Source organism: Haplochromis burtoni, unplaced genomic scaffold (assembly GCF_018398535.1).
Source record: "Haplochromis burtoni strain Fernald_Lab_line unplaced genomic scaffold, NCSU_Asbu1 Contig_415, whole genome shotgun sequence".
In the NCBI taxonomy this organism is placed as follows: Eukaryota; Metazoa; Chordata; class Actinopteri; order Cichliformes; family Cichlidae; genus Haplochromis; species Haplochromis burtoni.
Window position 1 is genome coordinate 162,255 of NW_024582776.1, and position 18,776 is coordinate 181,030.

Consider the following 18,776-nt stretch of genomic DNA (forward strand, 5'->3'; position numbering starts at 1 on the left):
TGTTTCAAACTGTGCTGTGTGTCAATAATAGATTAAGTTCAATTTTCCAAAATAATTTATGGCTAAATGTCATAATGCTTGACTTGTAAAACACGACATAACTGAATTGAAAATTGAATATTCGTTTCGTTACCATTGGTAGCAGTAGCATTTGTTATGCATTTGCTGTGTATTGGATCGGACACTTAGGTTACGTGAAGGCAACAATATGTAAACTTTATTGAGAAAGTAACAGGGAGCGGCGGGAGTCCGAGGCTGTTTTGTTGGAAGATGTGACTTTATGCTAACGACAGCTAGTTTTGTCTAAAGGGTATTTAAAGTTTACTCAGTCATGCTTACGGACGTCTCCCATAACTCACCACAGGTGCTAACCGAGAAATTGTGCGTTAGCAGATTAGCTAGCCGAGAGACGTCACTCTGAGACACGGCGTAAACTTTGCGCGTTCAGCGACATTTGGTGTGTTTTCGTTTACCGAACACAATTATCTGTAAATCACTGAGTCTTCACTTTTCTGGGGGGGCTCCTTATTATCCACCTCCGAACGGGAGACTCTGGCTCTGCTGTCTTTACCACCCACAAACACCCGCCATGGGGACGCGGTGGTCTCGTAGCGGCAGCAGCCAGTCTCTCCTCCCGGAGGAGCAGAGGGTAACGCGGTACACTGAACGCAGAGACTCCGATAACGACTCTTTGGATGGACTAGTCCGGCGGGAGGACATAGCCCAGTTCCCGTACGTGGAGTTCACCGGCAGAGACAGCGTAACTTGTCCGACCTGCCAAGGCACTGGACGCATACCTTCAGGTGAGTAGAAAGAGTTGATAAATCAGTAAGCGTTAGTGTCGGACAGTCAGTCTGTGTTGATATGAGGACAGTTTCTGCTCATTTAACGCCAGAGATGAGGCGCAGAATTCCTAAAAGGTGTTTTCAAGTGTTTGGCACGGAAAAAAACACGGTCAACATTTTAAGTGTCGTAAAAGGCTTGTTGGTCTCTACTCTGTGACGTTTAAATGTCCTAAAGTTTGACCAAGAAGGACTGGATTGTTTATAATGTAGGTACAGTAAAGCAGAGCCATAAAGATAAAACAAATAATTTCTTTATTTTACTTGTAACCCCTTCATAAATCCTGTTGACTACAGTCTAGTTACTAATATAAGAAAATATATTAGACAAAAAAGACGCGGATATCAGCCAGCATGGTCAGTGTTGGCTCATACTGACATTTAGCTAAAGTTGTGCTGGTAATTCTGAACGAGACACATTGAGTTTGTTTTGCAAGGTTTTGAAGCTCTGTGAACAAATGGAAAAATCAAGAAATTACTAGATTGTCCAGAAAACTGATCTGCACTTATCCACTAAGAAAACACTTAAAGTAATGTTTTTAATGGAGTTTATGACCCACCGTGCATAACGCAGAACTTTGACCTCACACGAGGCCATGTGACACCAGCAATAAGAAACGTGGGCGCAAACACTAGTTTAGAAGATGCTGAAAATGTACATTCGTACAGATATGAAGGGGCACAGCTGTACAATTATGAGCCTGTCAGACATCAGAGAGGCCAGGGGGTGATGTCGGCATTTAAGTGCCATTTATTGAGTTTTTGTTTTCTCTCACCATCCCTGATCCTCCCGTATGGAAAAACTGCTCTAGAAGGTGAAAGTGAAAGAGCTGCATGTACAGAAACAACCGCATGAGTTGTTGTAATCACACATTCCTGACTTCTAAATTCCAAATCTGGAATATCTTCAGAAGCATAATCACCTTGTCCATCACAGAGGCAGGAGTCCCATTGTTTGCTTGGCTAATGTCTGAGGATGATGGTCTATGAGATGTACCTCATACATCTGGTACTTTTTTGTCCATAGTACTCCCAGAGCAGATTAATGTAAGTAATGACATATAGCTATGTGTGGTTCTCTGTGCTCAACATAAAATAACTTGGTACTATGCTGTATGTTTTATACAATTTTGTGTCTCACCTAAGAAAATGTGTTAGAGTAATGATTAGATTCATGAAGAGCTGCACCAGTGAATCTGTTAAACAGAAGCTATTATTTTAAGTTGGGGGTTCGTTTGCTTAGCTGTAAAAGGCTGACGGGGTATTGTCATCACCCTGCCAAGTGGGCGGGCAGGCAGGATGTATGGACAAGTTTGTGAATGCAATAACGCACAAATGAGGGGAAGTAGGAGCTTCAAATTCAAATACCATTTGTGTTTCTACTAAGATGTTAGATGAGTTTGAATCTCAGTGACCTCAACATTAGGGTCAGAGTAAGTTTTCTGTATGTAAACAAGGTGACACAGGATCTTGAACTTGATACCACAGGTGTGTTACCTGGGAGGCGGAGGGGTAGCACTTTTAGCTGATGTCCTGTGTTTAATTTCTCCGTCTTTGTCGTGTTTCCAAAAAAACAGTTTTAATGGGAAATGCTAAACATAATTTTTCTTCTTGCTCTGCAGAACAAGTGAATGAACTGGTTGCACTGATCCCGTACAATGACCAAAGACTGCAACCCCAAAGAACGTGAGTAACTGCAGCACACTGATGTGTTCCTGTGTCTGTTCCCTCTGGACGTGTGGGTCTCTCACTCTGTCTGAGGTGATGTAGGAGGTGAGTGCCTTGTCTGGAGAGAACCTTCCCTCTCTGTGTCGTAGGAAGCTCTACGTGGTCCTGTCAATTGTGCTCTGCCTGCTGGCCTCTTCGCTTGTTGCTTTCTTCCTTTTCCCACGTCCAGTGGTTGTGGTGGACGGAGGGATCCGCTCGGTGACGGTGACGTTCGACCGCAACAACACAAAGGTCCTGATGAACATGACGGTAGGTTTCATATCACAGCTTCTAATAATCTACACAAACAGCATGACAAAGCATAACTCTCAGCCTCTGCAGGCTCAGGTCTCACTTCACTAAGAACTCCTCTGTGGGATCAGCACCGATGTGTTTCCATACAAATGTGTCTGAAGTGACTAATGAGTGGAAGGACGGGTTTGGAAGCTACCAACAATCTTCAGCTTCTGTTTATTCAAAAGTAACGCTCTTCTTTATCACATGTGGTCAGTGGGTAAATACTTAGACAGTTTCATTATTTCAGTTCAACTTTGGGAAAGTACAGCCAGTTAAGCAACACAACGACCACAGTGAATTTGAAATGCTAATAGCGTGATTCAAGTGTTGAGTCTTGGCTTGAATTCAGCTGCTACAACTAAAACATCACATTAACACCTTAGGAGTCATTTTTTGTCTGTTTTCACTTCCTCAGCATTAACCACACAAATGAGTCTGGCAGTTTCATGGCTAGAAGAGCCCTGCTTTCTTATTATTCCACAACAAGTTAATGTAAACAGTGCTCAGGAGATGAATCCGAGTGTTGAATTAGCATTTGTTTGCTGTTCAGAGCCTGATATCTCGCAGTCTGAAGTCCAAGGAGGTGTGGCAGGAAATGATGACGCTGATAGAAAACAGACTGTATCAGGAAGATGACAGATGTTCTTTTAAAAAGCAAACAAAACACAATGAAGTGGTGAAATTTATTATGTTACCCTGCCTGGTTGCTTTAGAGTCTGTGGAAATAGAGGAATTGTCTAACAAGCACTTGGTACTTTGATTGCATGTTGATCGGAGCCTTTCAGATTCACTGTGGTGCTGTACAGAGGCAAAGCTTGAATAAGTGTCCAAAAACATCTGGACATTTATCTTTTGTAAATATAGACACACAAACAAGATTTAAAAAAAAACAAAAACTCCCCAAAAAACCCAAAACTGTAACAAAAAACATCAAACGTCACAGATGACAGCTAAACACAGTGCATTGTTGTGCTTTTGCTGGTGGTTATGGGCAACCTGACTGCTCTGCAGCTGTTCAGCCTCATTCACAACAAACTGTGATGAACCTTATATTTTCACAACTTTTCTTTCAGAACAAACAGTAACTTATGTTTTGTTTTTTTTTTGGAAATTTAAGCTACAGTAGCTCATCTGTTGGGTCAGACCACAAAGACCAGCCATGGATCTGTGCCCATGATTCCTGGTTCTCTATTGTTTCCTCCCTTGAACCACTTTTGATAGATACTGACCGCTGCAGACCCAGAACAGCTCACAAGAGCTGCTTTTGTTTTGGGGATGCTCTGACCGGGTCATCTAGCGATCACAGCTTGATCCCTGTTAAACTCACTCAAATCCTTACACTTGTCATTTTTCCTGCTTCTAACTCATCAACTTTGAGGACAAAATGTTCACTTGCTCCCTAATATATCACACCCACTAACAGGTGCCACGATGAAGAGATAATCAGTGCTATTCACTCCACCTGAGAGTGGTCATAATATTATACCTGATCAGTATACACATTTGCTTTCCTTGTTTTTGACAGAAGAGCAAATCCTGCGCTCTTGAATACATACGAGATCTTAGAATGAATGGTTGAGGTTAATTCAGAGTCCTACTTTGCTATGTGACTATTTTCATGTAAAAGTTGAGCGTGTGAATGACAAAATGTTGTCTCCCTCATCACGATAGTGGTTCTAAACCATCTGAGGATGTGAAACAATCGTCAGGTTTCATTTAAGCTGTGCACTGTGTAAGAGCTGCTTCACTAGTCTAGTTCAGATCTGCACTTTAGTGCACTGAAGCACTCTGCAGGCCACGCTTCCTTTATGAAACCGCAAAACGTGGCAACAGCGTTGACATTTTTTAGGATTTAGTTTAGAAAACATGTTGATGTTGCTGCTTTTGCCACTTTCTGCTTGTGTAGTAAATGGATGTTGATGATGATAATAATAATAATAATAATAATAATAATAATAGCTTCTGCCATCTGAGTGTCTTTTGATGAAACTTAACTAGAAGTGTCAAAAACAGGCTGTGTTGTAGGTGCTGTCTTTTTATTCCTCTGTGTGTCTTTTGTTCTTTATTTTACTCAGAGCACGCTCAACTTCAGCAACCCCAACTTCTTCTCGGTGCATGTGCAGAGCATCAGCTCCCAGGTCCTCTACATGAAGTCGGTGATCGGGACTGAGCTGCTATACAACGTCACCACAGTGCTGCCACTCAGCGCGTGTCAGGTACAGGATTTCAGCCACTCAAAGTCCAATCAATCAAGATGCTTGTCTCCTTTGCTGTTTTACACTATTTTAATGTTTCCACTCCATCGATGCCGATACATTATCACTACTGCTGTCAGTGTTCCTTTCCATATAAGCCATATCACTGTTATGGCTATTTTTAAGCAATTTGCAAGCTCCCCTATTAGTGTTGTTGGTTTTTTGTGTGGGTGTGTGGCAGCTGGTGCCAACAGCTGTGCTAATCTCCCCACAGCTGAAAATAGTAACCATAAACATGACAGAACTAATAATCAGTGGTTGTCAGGACCGCTCACTCTAACTTCATAGCAGGTAAGGTGAAGTTAACTAAGTTAGAGGGGGATACATACAAACGCCCCTGCACGCTTGTGTCAGGCTTACAAACAAGTGGCACACTGAATATCGACAGCAGAGCACAGCAGCCGCAGCATGATTCATTCATCACACTTCTGTGGTTGTGTACAGCTACAACAGGATGCTGGATGGCAGCTTATTTAAGCATTCAATCACACAAGCAGTTTGATAATTAGGACTTTTTTTTGGCCTTTGATTTACAGTGAGATCAATAAGAACATTTCTAACTCCACCCTTGGCTGTCTTCATGGCATCGTGGCCTGGGCCTGTTCACCGTATGTTGTTGTGTGTCAGCTCGAGTGGAGCGGCCGCAGCTGCACATATCCACCTCACGCTGAAGTGCTTCTCACAGTACACTTGTTAGTAGCCCAGAATTTTTCTTGTATCATTTCCCCACATGTGATCGAGAACAGGTCTGCCTCAGTAAACCAGGCGCTGTACCAAAGCAGTCAAACTCCTTGTGCTAAAGAACTGAATGATTAAAATCTGAAGAGACGACTGATACTATTCCTTTAACACACAGCCTGATGGCAGCTTCAACCAGCATTTGTCACACTGGATGTGCTGGTCATTGAATAAGCCATTTGGCACTGGCAGAGAAGATTTGGCCAGTTTTTCACACAGCCCACATACTCAGCTCTGCTGCTTCAGTACAGCGCTGTGGCTCAATGAAGCAGCAGATCTTTAGCTAAAAGTAAACGCCAGATAAAATCACCGTTTCCTCTTTTTTTTTTTTTGAGTAATGTTTGTTGTTATCTACCCAGCATTTACAGGAAATCAGTGTTTTTATTTTGTTTTCCCCTCTTGTTTTAACAACCTTCTGTCTGCTGATCACCTCAGCTGAAGCAGTAAACAAAGCTCACAGAGTTGCTGTGGTTGCTTCATTCTGTAGTTTCACTGCTGATAATGGCCTGAATTGTCTTCCTGTGCTGCTCTTGAAATACTTCTGTTGTTGGTGTGACGTATTGTGTCAATCTTCTGCAGGTGAACTACACTGTCAGCGTGGAGATCGGCAGTAACGCTCCGTACGTCTAGTAAGTGTCTGCGCCTGAGCTTGTAGAGGAAATTAAGCTTCTTTGCAAACCTACACATGAATTCCAGTTCAGTAATCTGAGCCTTTGTGTTTTGTTTTTTCAGTACATTATGCACCATGTCCAGCATCAAGGTTCACAACATTCTCGTACTCATGCAGTAAGTGTCCTTACCCCGACAGATATCTTTATCTTCATTTGCCTTTGTTACTTCTGTCTTTTATCTTAACACTTGCAGCAGAAAAATCACTGTGATGTCTAATAGACTATGTGCACGTTAGCATATGCTACTTCCGGTGCGGAAACTCCTGTGGGGAGCTTTGTTTCCGGTGTCCTATTCGCGCCTTGTTTACAGTCCAAAACAAGTTAAGCAAATGAATGAATCAAGTGGCGATTTACATTTCTATTGGCATTTACCCCAATATATCTGTAAATGATGTTCATCGACTTGTCGATATTTTTTCCCCGCGCCTCAGAGCAAAAGAGAAAAGGGATTCAACTGTTATATTTCTCAGCTGTCCCTCGTTTATCGCGGGTGTTATGTTCTAAAAATAACCAGTGATAGGTGAAATCAAGTAGCCAATTTTATTTTTTGACGGTGCAAAATGTTTCGTCGACATACAGCACTGCACTTCAGAGTCACACTGCTAGCGATCGATGCAGCGATTCTGTACTGTACAGGAGAGACGTCACGGAGGAGATCGTCTGCAGCGATCAGGACGCAGGACACAATGTGACGTAAAAAAAAAATAAGCATGCAAACTTGCACTAAAAAAATCTGCAAAACAGCAGGTGAAAGGTGAACCGCGTTATAGCGAGGGACCACTGTAATTTTGAACGTAAGTCACAACATACCCTTCGTAAATACTAATGTATAGAAACCCTGACCAGCAATCATTCATTTTTTGTGTGGCTTTTTTTCACGGTTTGTTAACATGCTGTGTAGTTGTGTACTTGAATAGCTGATATTGACATAACGGGGGAAACATCTGGTTTGACTATTCTTCCCCTGTAGTTTGAATGCTGAACATTTGCCTGTTTAAATCATAATAACTGTCACTATACAGAGATGTGCTTCTGAATGTGGACGATGTGTCTTCTGCATGCAGTAATGCAGTATTGCTTGTGTTGAGTGATGTAAACAACTGATCGATCTAAACTCTTGAAACGTCAAAATCGATCATTTGATTTTTTTATGACACAACAGTGGTGAGTGTTCCCACCTTCTCCTCTTTGTAACTTAACGCGATCTTTCCGTTTTTGAGTTTTGGACATGATTTTGGAGTACATCTTCGCAGTAGCGATTGACCGCAAAGTGAAGCTACCGGAAATGTACAACCCCACATCTGGTCTCAAACCAGGATGTTAGCATTTTCTTGTGCACAGGGTCTATATGGTCATATGAAGCAGCATGCGGGGGCAGCCAATCAGAATAAGTTGGTCTAAAAGGGGGAGGAGCTAAAATGGCTTGTTTCAGAGAGTGGATGATCTGATGAGCTGTGCCAAAGGCCCACATAAATAAGGACGTTTTAATGAATCAAGAGTGAAGGAGAAAGAGTGCATCATGGGAAGCCCCCAGCAGCCTAGGGAGGGTTCAGGGTCACCTGATCCATCAGGAACTATATATTTAGAAAGTTTTAAGCCTATCATTGTTGATTCCGACGTAGCCTTTGTGGGAGAGACAGTCATCTGAGTGACTTCTTCAGTCTCAGCTGACTGCAGGTTTCCCCAATCTTATAAATCTTTTTCTAAACACCGCGTCTCTCTGGCTTTTAAACCCCAAAACACGCTGCGCCAAAAATTGGTCCACCCCAAGGATCGGGTCCCCCGACACAAACAGAGTAACATAGTGTACGCCGTTAAGTGCCAGGAGGATTGCCAGGATTTATACATCGAGGAAACCAAACAACCTCTGGCGAAGCGGACGGCACAACACAGAAGAGCTACCTCGTCAGGCCAGGACTCTGCAGTCTATTTACACCTACAGGCCAGTGGACACTCTTTCAATGATGAGGATGTACACATCCTGGACAGGGAGGAAGGCTGGTTTGAGCGCGGAGTCAAGGAGGCTATTTACATGAAAAGGGAAGTGTAAAAAGTGTAAAGTGTAAAGTGTGCATGTTAGTCCCCATAGGGAAATAGTAAATAGATGGTCTTTCCCCATAGGGAAAGACCATCTCTGAATCGAGGAGGGTACATCTTTCACCATCTTACAATGCTGTGATTGCAGCCATTCCCCAACTCTCTGTGAATGGTACTCATGGCCATTGATCAGTGGTTATTGATCAATGGTCATGAGAATTTGCATAATTAAGATTAAGGAAATGACCTCCCAGCCCATTGTTCCTTCAGTGGGCTGGTTTCAGTCATTATGCAAATGTACTGTTTATAAGAGTGGGGAAACCTGCAGTCAGCTGAGACTGAAGAAGTCACTTGGATGAGTGATCAAACGTTTCTCCCACTGAAAGTGTGACGTCCAGATGAATCAACTTTTGGAGATTTACTTACCTGGATGATTGAGCATGCATCAAGACGTTTTAAGCCTAGTCTTACAAGTACAGAGGGCGTCTGCCTCGTGAATCAAAAATGGGAGTTGGTTTCATAGAAGAGGGGCTTGAAAGAAATCACTGAGCTGAACCAGATTTACAGGATTTAAAATCAGGGACAGCACCTATTGCTGTGTGCATGCGCTAGCACATGTGATGAAACTTTTGTCGTGCCGTGCAGTTTGTCAGGGCGAGAACGGCGAGCATAATGGCCCCATAACAGTTATTAAGGGTCAGTTTGAAGCTTCCTGTCTTCAGCTCTCACTGGTTCTGTCTTGTAGCAAGTCGCTTCTGCACGAGTAGTGTAAACACAGCCTTGGATAAGAGATGCTGTTAACATATAAACCACATTGTCAGGGTGAGGTACTTTGGGGAAACTGGGTAACCCACTGCTTTTTCTTTCTTTTCCCAAACCCTTTAATTCTTGTTTTGCAGTCTAGAGAAAAGTCATTTGTGCAGGTGCAGTTTCGTGCCCTGTGGTTCTCGATATCACACTTACAGAGCTGTGAGAAATCATTACTGTGGCAACGTGCTTTTCTTCTGTGAGCAATTAACTGGTTGAGATGTGACAGCAACATGGTAAACAGCCTGATTCTTACATCTCTGTCCTCTCCTGTTTTCAGAACCTCAGTGAAAACCTCGTACATGGTGCGAACGTCCCAGAACAGCCTGGAGGCCTATCGCTACATCGACTGCGGCTCCAACACCACGTACCAGCAGCCGGAGAATTACAAGATCCACTCCTCTGGTGACACAACGGCCCTATCCCTCCGTCACTCACTTCCGTGAGGGGCGCAGATCTGGGACTACAAGGACTGTGTTAGTGTACACTGCAGGATGGACTAACAGCTCGGCAGCAGGGAAATGCTTAATATCGTCTCATTCTCTACACTTGCTAAAAAGAGCCGACATTGACCTGCTGTTATCTCGTGCTCATCCAGGATTTGGCTGTATCTCGGAAAACAAGGGCTCTGACAAGGGAATGTTGTTCTAGCCATCAACAGATAAAGGGTCTTTGATGGACTTGTGAAATGTGGAATTATGGCCTGTAATGTCAAGCTCAGCACTGTGTTTGTGAAATGTTCTTGCCTGACTTCCTGTCCAAGTCCAGAGAGCAGTTTTGCTGTTTCAGAGCAACACGAGTCTGAGTGGAGAACTGAATGAGTCACTAGCAGCGAGCACTCCTTGTGTTGTAAGCAGGACAAAGGTCACAGAAAGCTCTTTCTTTAAGGGAACATTCTCAGCCAGGATGCTATTCGTGTTAATTATGGCTGCAGAGCTCCCTCTCTGTGCTGCTGCTGCAATGTCATTAGAATTCAATCAAAATTCCTTAGTGTGGCTTGAATGACTGTTACACTGTGATCACTACTGACTGTTGTTGGTTTTTTTGTTTATTTGTTTTTGGCAGCTTGAAACTGGTGTGGATTGTAGATATTTTTTAATGGTTCGATAAGTTATTGCCTGCCAAGTCTCGTTTGAGCACATCTATAAGGAGAGAGGGATAACATCACATGTTTTCTTCCATTTAACTGCTTTTACTATTCCCTCAGTAGAAATCTACTCACAGAATCCTTAATACAGATCCAGTTAAGCTACAAAAAGAAGTCCCACCACCATACCACATGAGCGCAATTTAAAAAATTAAAAACAATGCCTTTAGATAGTGAGAGAGCTGATTATTTGCAGTGAGACATTATTTCCAGCTGAACCCACCAAGCTTTACACATGCAGATAAATCTCAGGCAGGCTCAGAGAACACTGTTATAGAGGATTTAGAAAGTGGCTGTACCAATGCTAATAATTATAAAGGTAGTATATCCTGCTGTATACGGTTCCCTGTGATTCCCACCTCTTTGTGCAGAATAATCTGCAGCGTCCCAACCAGAAGACGGCACGTCCTCTACAATCACAGCCAGGGTTGTGCAGGGAGTGACCGTCTGTGAGACCTGCAGTAATGTTCTGAGACGTCTGAGGGGCGTTTCATTCAAACATCTTCAACTGTAGTGCACACAGTAGATTTAAAAAGGCTGCAGGTATTTGGGCATCAACAAAATCTTCAGCCGCCTTAATATAAAACTGATGTTAGGATTCGAGTTACAGGTGTTCTTTAATGGGTTAATTGGTCAAACTTTGCAATAGAATCTTGCTGTGTGAAATTAGTGTTTTGTTGAAAATTGGTCTTAACAATTAGGATTTGCACCTGCACTCAGCGTTTACCCTGCTTCTCCCAGACTGACTGTAATAGCGTCACATGCATTTCCTTCTGGTTTGCAGCTTTTCTAACTCCTTGTGTGATGGATTTCAGCACATTCTCACGCTGCCTGGAGGCTGACTGTAACTTTGCCTTTAGACCAGCTTCAGTGTGGAAGCAGTTTGATAGGAGATTGATTTTTACTTTAAAGGGACAAATGCTGTAAATTTCTGAAACATTTTTACCTATTTTGTTTGTGGGGTTTTTTTTTTTTTATTGCACCAATTAACCTTTTGGTTTAAGTTATCAAAAAAAGGAAAAGACATTAAAGGGATTTGTGAATTAATAAAATGAATAATGAATACCAATAATTGTTTTGTTCTTGCCCACCACTTACAGTGGACAGAGTACACCACGTATGAGCTACATTGCCCAACGTATTCACTCAACCATCCAAATCATTGAATTCAGGTGTTCCGATCACTTTCTTGGGCAAAGGGATATAAAATCAAGCAGCAAGCATGCAGACTGCTTCTGCAAACACTTGTGCAGGAATGGGTCTCTCTCAGGAGCTCAGTGAATTCCAGCGTGGTACCGTGATGGGATGCCACCTGTGCAACAAGTCCACTTATGAAATTTACTCACTACTAAATATTCTACAGTCAGCTGTTAGTGGTATTATAATAAAGGGGAGGCAACTGGGAACAACAGCACCTCAGGCACAAAGTGGTAGGCTACGTAAAATGACAGCAGGGTCAGCTGATGCTGAGGCACATACTGTCTTCTCTGTCTGGCAATCTGATGGACTGGTCTGGGTTTGGTTGCCAGGGGAACAGTACTGGTCTGACTGCACCGTGCCGGGTGTAAAGTCTGGTGTTGTGGGGTTGTATTTTAGGAGCTGGGCTTGAGCCCCTTATTCCAGTGAAAGGAACTTATTGGTCAGCATACCAAGACATTTTGGACAATGCCACATGGGAACAGTTTGGGGAGTCCCCTGCCTGTTCCAACATGACTGCACACCAGTGCAGTGCAGTAAGCACAAAAAAAACCAAAACACAGATGAGTGAGTTGGTGTGGAGGAACGTGACTGGCCTGCACAGAGTCCTGACCTCAACCTGAGTGAATCCCTTTGGGATGAATTAGAGTGGAAACTGCAAACCACATCAACAGTGTCTGACTCACAAATGGACTTCTGGAAGAATGGTCAGAAATTCCTAAATATTGTGGAAAGCCTTCCCAGAAGTGTTGAAGCCCAGATCTAAGCGCTGCCTGTTGGTCCCACAGATCAACACTGGGTGTCCAACGTGATTGGGCCCCTGAAATCCTGGAAATGTTGGGCCAATATCATATTACATCTGCTCATGGGAATAATCTTGAGTACAGCAGTCATGACTGAAATAACGAGTGACACAAGGAGAGTTCGGGTACCACATCACTTCAGTTTAATTCTATTCTTCATCTTCTTCCATATAAAAAGAGCGTAATAACCTTTCCAGACAAACATGTTTCTGTTTTATATCTTATACACTGTCCTATAGCTGCATGTGAAAATATATTACTACATAATAGATCAACAGACCACAATATATTATCGCTGTAATACAAGTAGTGTTTTTTTCCTCTACCAAACAAGGCAACACACTAAATAAATGCATAGTAAAAATAAAAGAAGCAATAAGTACAAAAATATAACTGATAAAAAGCTTATTAATACAAGAGTGCTTCATCTTTGGTTAAGTACATCTTTCTTTAGGTCACTGTCTTATGTGTGTGTGTCTTCTCTTTGTTACATATTCGTGTGAATAACTTTTATACTGCCTTTGGTCATGACATGAAGCAGTTGGAGGGGTGGGGGACAAACCTCCCCCCCCAAAAAAAACCCCAAAACAAACTAAAAGTAAAAAACCCAGCAAGCATTTCACGGCAATGGTGTGCTTATATCCTATACGTCCTCCCACAACTAGCTTTTCCCCCTTTTCACATACAAGTCTTTAACAGTGGACGTAACAATACCTGCCCGCATATTTACCTGGACACTCAACGCACACACACACACGCCTCTCCCTAACACATACACTTGTTAAAAGGTAAAAAACCTCACATTCCTTTTTCCTTTCATTAGTTATTCCTCTGTCTGCTTTACTAGAAGTGTATGAGTGGAAAACAAAACGAAAAACAAAAACCCACGATTGTCGATTTCTGATTACACTGATAAACGAGCTACTGAAGGCAGGCGTGACTGTAAATGTGCTGTACATACATGTGAACACCTGAACATCTCAAAGATACAGAGAGTAAATTACATCATCAGGGCTTTGGTCATGGTTTAACAAAGAAAAAAATACATGGTTTTGTATCAGTACAAAATATGAACACCAGTCATTTTTAAAGGAAATCATTATATTTGAATGGTGACCTTCCTTAAGCTTTTACAGCCTATACTGGTGCAAGCACGCATCGTCTTTGTAACTGCTACCACAAAGCCGTTTGCAGCACTTCAGCGCTGTCACTGGTTTACTGGAAACTGGCAGGACTGAGGTTATAAAAGTTCTGCTTAACCATTAAAACAGGCCTGGACCAACAAAGACATTCTGACAGGGTTCAGTGAGCCTGGATACCCACAGTCATGAAGCTCATTATCAGCCAGCTCAGCTAAATCTGGTTTCCCGTCTATTCATCATAGAGCAGGAAAGGAGAGGCCAATTACAAGCCAGTTATAAAATGGTTTGTATCCATGTGTATTTCTGCAATTATCAAGGCTAAATGGCAAAAAAAAGTCTTTAGATGGTATTCAACCATGGAGGACTTCATGGCAACATAAAGGAAACAGTGAGACCTCCCCTAACATAAAACAAATAATTTGATTAGTACAATGGAATAAGATGCTCTTATGAAAGCCTTGAGAACCTATTAATGCTCCTTAATGAAACCGAGGTACCATAGATTGTATTAAAAAAAAAGAGGACTTGGACAATCCAGATGGACTTTAAACTTGTATTCTCTCTCATGGCCAGTAGGGGGCGAACATCAGATTCAAATATACAACTCTTAGAGAAACCGACCCTTCCTCTGCCTTGATTCAAGAGCTCAGTGAACGTTCAACAGAGTTTCTTTTGTCCTATCACCCCCAACTGGTCGCAGCAGACGGCTGCCCCTCTCTGAACCTGGTTCTGCCGGAGGTTTCTTCCTGTTAAAAGTGAATTTTTCCTTCCCACTGTTGCCAAGTTGCTGCCTCACAGGGTTGGTTTGATTGTTGGGTTTCCTCTGAATTATTGTAGGCTCTTTACCATATAACGCGCCTTGAGGTGACTGCTGTTGTGATTTGGTGCTATATAAATGAAACAGAATTGAAATTCCCTTACAGGTTTGTGATATCAGTTGGAAATTTTAGCTCTCCTGCAATAATTTTCATTTTGTAAATTACGGTACTATTTAGAGTGAAACAGGTGATAAAGCAGGGCATACTTTTCTGGGCTCAGTCTTATGACTGAGAAGTAATAAGCCTATGGATGTGGAGTATCCTCTGTCCTCTTATCCAAGTATTGTCTAAATGAGGCTTCACAACACTAGTCCTCTCACCTCAAGGTCCATATATGGGATACAAAAGACAAATGTGACCCAGGGCCTCTGGACTCTGGAGCCCTGTTTCGGCTGCTTCTGTGTAGGTCAAATAGGCCACTTGTAGCTACAAAAAACCTAAGACAGGTAAAAGTGAGCCAACTTTGTGATAGTGCAAACCTAAAGGTAGCTTGCTTCGTGATAGCAGCCCTTGGTAGATGCTCGTTTGCTTTGTTGGAAAGCCATTTCCTCTGAAGCCTCCTCAAACTTGGAGTTGTGACACTGTACATCATGGCTTGTAAAAGAAACAAATAAACAACCAGAAGGGATCTCACACTGATTTTAAGTTGGCTTTAAACACTCAACAACATTCCTCATCACAAAGGCACAGAGTCATAAATAGGGATGGGTATCGTAACCCGGTTCTTGTTGAGAACCGGTTCCCACTGTTTCAATTCCTTGGAATTGTTTGCCATTTTTGCAAACGATTCCCTTATCGATTCCAGTCGTCCCGAATGACGTCATCACGTTGCGGAGCATCATTTACCTGGCAGGAAACACGGCGCGTAAGCGGCTCAAACGCTCAAAAGTTTGGTTATACTTTACGAAAACGGATGACAACAGGGCAACTTGCAATACTTGCAAAGTAGATATTTCATTTAAGGGAGGAAACACTACGAATATGCAAAAGCATTTGCTCACAAAACACGCGATGACCTTAAATGAATGTCGTGTTTTTAATTCCGCTCCGGACTCGTGAATCTCAACCCAGCAGCAGCGGTAACGTTTGCACGTCCTCTCCCGTTAATGCGGCAGGTAAATAATCAACTAACAGTGCATATTATGTTAGAGCTATCTGCCTTATTACAAAACCTGCCATTACTGTGCATTTAGGTGACCATGATGAGAGAGACAGAGTCTGGCTCAGATGCTGGCAGTTGTCGCTGCAGTCTACCGGTAGCGTCTCCTCTCAGGCCAGGATAGTCACTGCTCGGTGACATTCGTCTAAGTTTGTGGTAAAAGGCTTGAACCCATTTGCCACAGCAGATGCCCCGATTTTCGGTAAGTGAATGTGTTTAATTGTAGGCTGGACATTACTGGATATTCTTGTGTAATTGCTACAGAATGATTTATGTTATACTTTGTTATTGCTACAGAAGAATATTTATTTTATTATTTTGCATTTACATTTTTTTTCCTGGGGACCCTGTGACACCCCATTGAAGAGCCGTAGGCTGTGGATCTCTTAAGATCTCACGGTTGGGTTTGTAAGGCCATGTTACTCCTAAATTTCTACCTTGTTCAGATATAAAACAAAGTTCTAAGCTAATCGACCTTAGTGTTCTCCTTTTTTAAAGAGAATCGATAAAGAATCGAATCGTTAAACAGAATCGAAAATGGAATCGGAATCGTGAAAATCTTATCAATACCCATCCCTAGTCATAAATGAACAGTAACGGCCTTGGCAGAGTGACTGTATATGTTGCCCATGCCTCTTTCTCAGAGTGTTTTCCTCTCTTTGTCTCCCTCTATCGGCGCTGAGACAGCATGACCTTGTTGATGAAGTTGACGATGGCAGAAGCAGGTTGGTCGGGGTCCAACTCAGCAAATAAGTGGCAGACGTTCTCTGCCGTGCTGCCGGGCTTCTTAGCGACAAAACCAAACACCCTGAGATGGGAAGGGTGGAGAAAAAAAGAGAGGATGTGAAAAAAGGAAGAGACAACAAAAAGAGAAGCAAAGGCAATCACACAAGGACTCTTGAGTTTGTGACAGCCTACTGCATAAAACTACCATGAAACAATTAGTGTAACGTATGGCGTGATCATGTAGGACTTATAATTTACTAATTAAATCATCAAAAGTTTGCAGGATAAATTTTGCCAAGATGCACACACAGTTTGATGCCATGCAGCGGCATACACACGTCTATACTTCCTGTCAGCCTTTAAAACACAAACAGAGCACTTACTTAACAGTTGTGTTGTCTGAGTTAGTCCACCTAAATCCAAGAGACAGACAAAGAGAGAGAGACAGAAGACTCAGGCGTGCACATTCACACAGGCAGAGCTGCCAAACAAGCTGATGCATCCGCAGCCTCGGCCGCAGTCCGCATGCTCGCGTCTCTCGTGGACGCTCACGCACATTCATTAGCCCCACACGGGTACAGACTCACGCGAGGACTCAAGGCAACGAATGCAATGAATGATCATGATGCAGTGAGTTCCTGCTATCTGTTCATTAGCGACGGTTCTAACTAAGGCTACAAGACACAAAGATGTCTTTTTCTTCTGAGTTTCCCACCTCCTGTCCTTTGGATCGATGCTGCTGAAGGTCACACTGTTCACTGCGTAATGTCTCCTGAAGAAAACTCTGGAAGAAGACAGACGTGTAAAGAAGTGCCAAAATTAATGTAAATAGTTTTCTAAAAATAAGAATCCAGGGGGGAATCTCCTACCTGCGCTGGTTGTCGGTCAGCGTGATACCCTGTGATGTCACTTTGAACTGGACGACTGTGGCAGCAGGACGCGGGCTACGACCCAATGTGGCATCTGTTGCCTTGGCAATGGCCTGGGGGCCCGTCAGGGACTCTGTTTCCACAGAGTTCAGATAGAGGACGTTACAGGCTGAGGGAAGAAGGACAGAGACATCAGCGTGTTGACCACAGACTGTATACAAACAATGGACGTACAGAAGACATCGTGACATCACTGGTTTATGGAAATGCATTTTGAAACCTGTCCCTTAGCTTCACAGCCATCACCGCCTGCTCGTTTCTGGAGTAAAGTCGGGCATTTTAACATGGCAGACTTTTGGAAGCACACTCAAGTGTCCATTCAAGGAACAGCAATTTAAAAAAGAAGAAGAAAAGAATTAAATCCAGGAATAATATGATTGTAAAACATACAAAAGAAGATGATTATAGCCAATATGCTAATGAGAAAATGAAGGTTTTGTTGTGAATCAGTTCCAAAGATGAGGCGCAGCACAGTTAAAGGCTCTGACACCCGTGGTCTTAAATCTGAAGCGAGGAGCAGTGAGAAGAGCAGCTGAAGCTGAGCAGAAGGAGTGTAAGGATGAAGGAGGTCTGAAAGGTATGGCAGTGCCAAGTCACTGAGACATTTGAAAACGAGAAGCAAAATCTTCTTTTGGATCCATTGAGGAATGGGGACCCAACGCTGGATGAAAATGGGTGGTAATGTCACTTTTATTGCCACTGAATTTGAACCATGATCCTAGTGGTGATGCCCTGTAGGCAGGAGGTGAGGGGAAGACAAGTTCTGGGTTTTATAGACCAATACAGTTGTGTGTCATCTGCATAAAAATGAAACTGTATACCAAAGTGATGTAAGATATTTCTGAGAGGATGAGTTATAAATAGCAGGGGGCCCAGCACTGATCCCTGTGTGACTCAGGCTGATGGAGAGTGAACAGTCGAGCCTTGAACAAACTGTAAACCACTGAAGGGCTGCGTCACTAAATCCAGTGTTAGCCAGTCGTTCTAACAGAAGACGACACGATGTGGTGTCAAAAGCAGCTCTGAGGTAAAGGAGGATGCTGAGAAGGCCAGCATCAGATATGAGGAGGTCGTTTAAGAGCTGTTTCAGTACTCAGCTCAGAGGCTGTTATTAACTAAGCAGGGCTGGAGTTGAGATGTTACAGTGGGTTCGAGAAGAATTCAGCTGAAAATGGATGTTGGAAATATTACTGGAGAATAAATTCTGGAATACTGCACACTGTGTCATGGAGGCGAGATGAGAAGTAGTTTCTGTGGGCTTGAATAGCTTGTGTACAGTTTGAGTAATATGATGATTCGGCAGTATGTAGAGCATTCTTATTGAGGAACAATGATCAAGTCGAATTTTCTTCGACAGCCGTTAGTTACTGGTCGACTGTTTGGCACTTCCTCTTTGGCTTCCTCTTTTTTTAAACCGGACAGAAGTGCTTGCATTTTCTCTGGTGCATCTATTCCTTGCATGTTACATCATTTCTCAGCCAGGCTTTATGTCCAGTATTGC

General features: G+C 42.8%; 2 protein-coding genes across 7 annotated transcripts in view; one reads left to right on the top strand and one right to left on the bottom strand.

Annotated features, from left to right (window-relative positions):
- Positions 1 to 186: 186 nt before the first annotated feature.
- LOC102290571 (transmembrane protein 106C) lies at positions 187 to 12,887 on the top strand. The gene is made up of 7 exons (XM_005944809.3): positions 187 to 803; positions 2,465 to 2,528; positions 2,660 to 2,819; positions 4,922 to 5,062; positions 6,419 to 6,468; positions 6,572 to 6,625; positions 9,635 to 12,887. The coding sequence occupies exons 1-7, from the start codon at positions 590 to 592 to the stop codon at positions 9,798 to 9,800; spliced, it is 849 nt and encodes a 282-aa protein (XP_005944871.1). The 5' UTR covers positions 187 to 589; the 3' UTR covers positions 9,801 to 12,887.
- Positions 12,888 to 16,260: 3,373 nt separating this feature from the next.
- Positions 16,261 to 18,776, bottom strand: part of tns2a (tensin 2a) — a 61,011-nt gene continuing 58,495 nt past the window's right edge. For 5 of the 6 annotated variants that reach the window (XM_005944812.3, XM_005944810.3, XM_005944813.3 and 2 more), the window contains 4 exons: positions 17,216 to 17,384; positions 17,062 to 17,130; positions 16,730 to 16,759; positions 16,261 to 16,428 (listed from right to left, as the gene is read on the bottom strand). In XM_005944812.3, coding sequence (XP_005944874.1) covers positions 16,290 to 16,428; positions 16,730 to 16,759; positions 17,062 to 17,130; positions 17,216 to 17,384 — 407 coding nt within the window. In that variant the 3' untranslated portion in view covers positions 16,261 to 16,289. The remainder of the gene's footprint in view (positions 16,429 to 16,729; positions 16,760 to 17,061; positions 17,131 to 17,215; positions 17,385 to 18,776) is intronic. The other variant, XM_005944811.3, reaches the window with a different exon arrangement.

Bases quoted from the DNA above. Each gene is read 5' to 3' on its own strand.
- LOC102290571 (XM_005944809.3), top strand. From the start codon at position 590: ATGGGGACGCGGTGGTCTCGTAGCGGCAGCAGCCAGTCTCTCCTCCCG. The intron at 804-2,464 runs GTGAGTAGAAAG...CTTGCTCTGCAG, and splicing joins CACTGGACGCATACCTTCAG to AACAAGTGAATGAACTGGTT. The intron at 5,063-6,418 runs GTACAGGATTTC...AATCTTCTGCAG, and splicing joins TGCCACTCAGCGCGTGTCAG to GTGAACTACACTGTCAGCGT.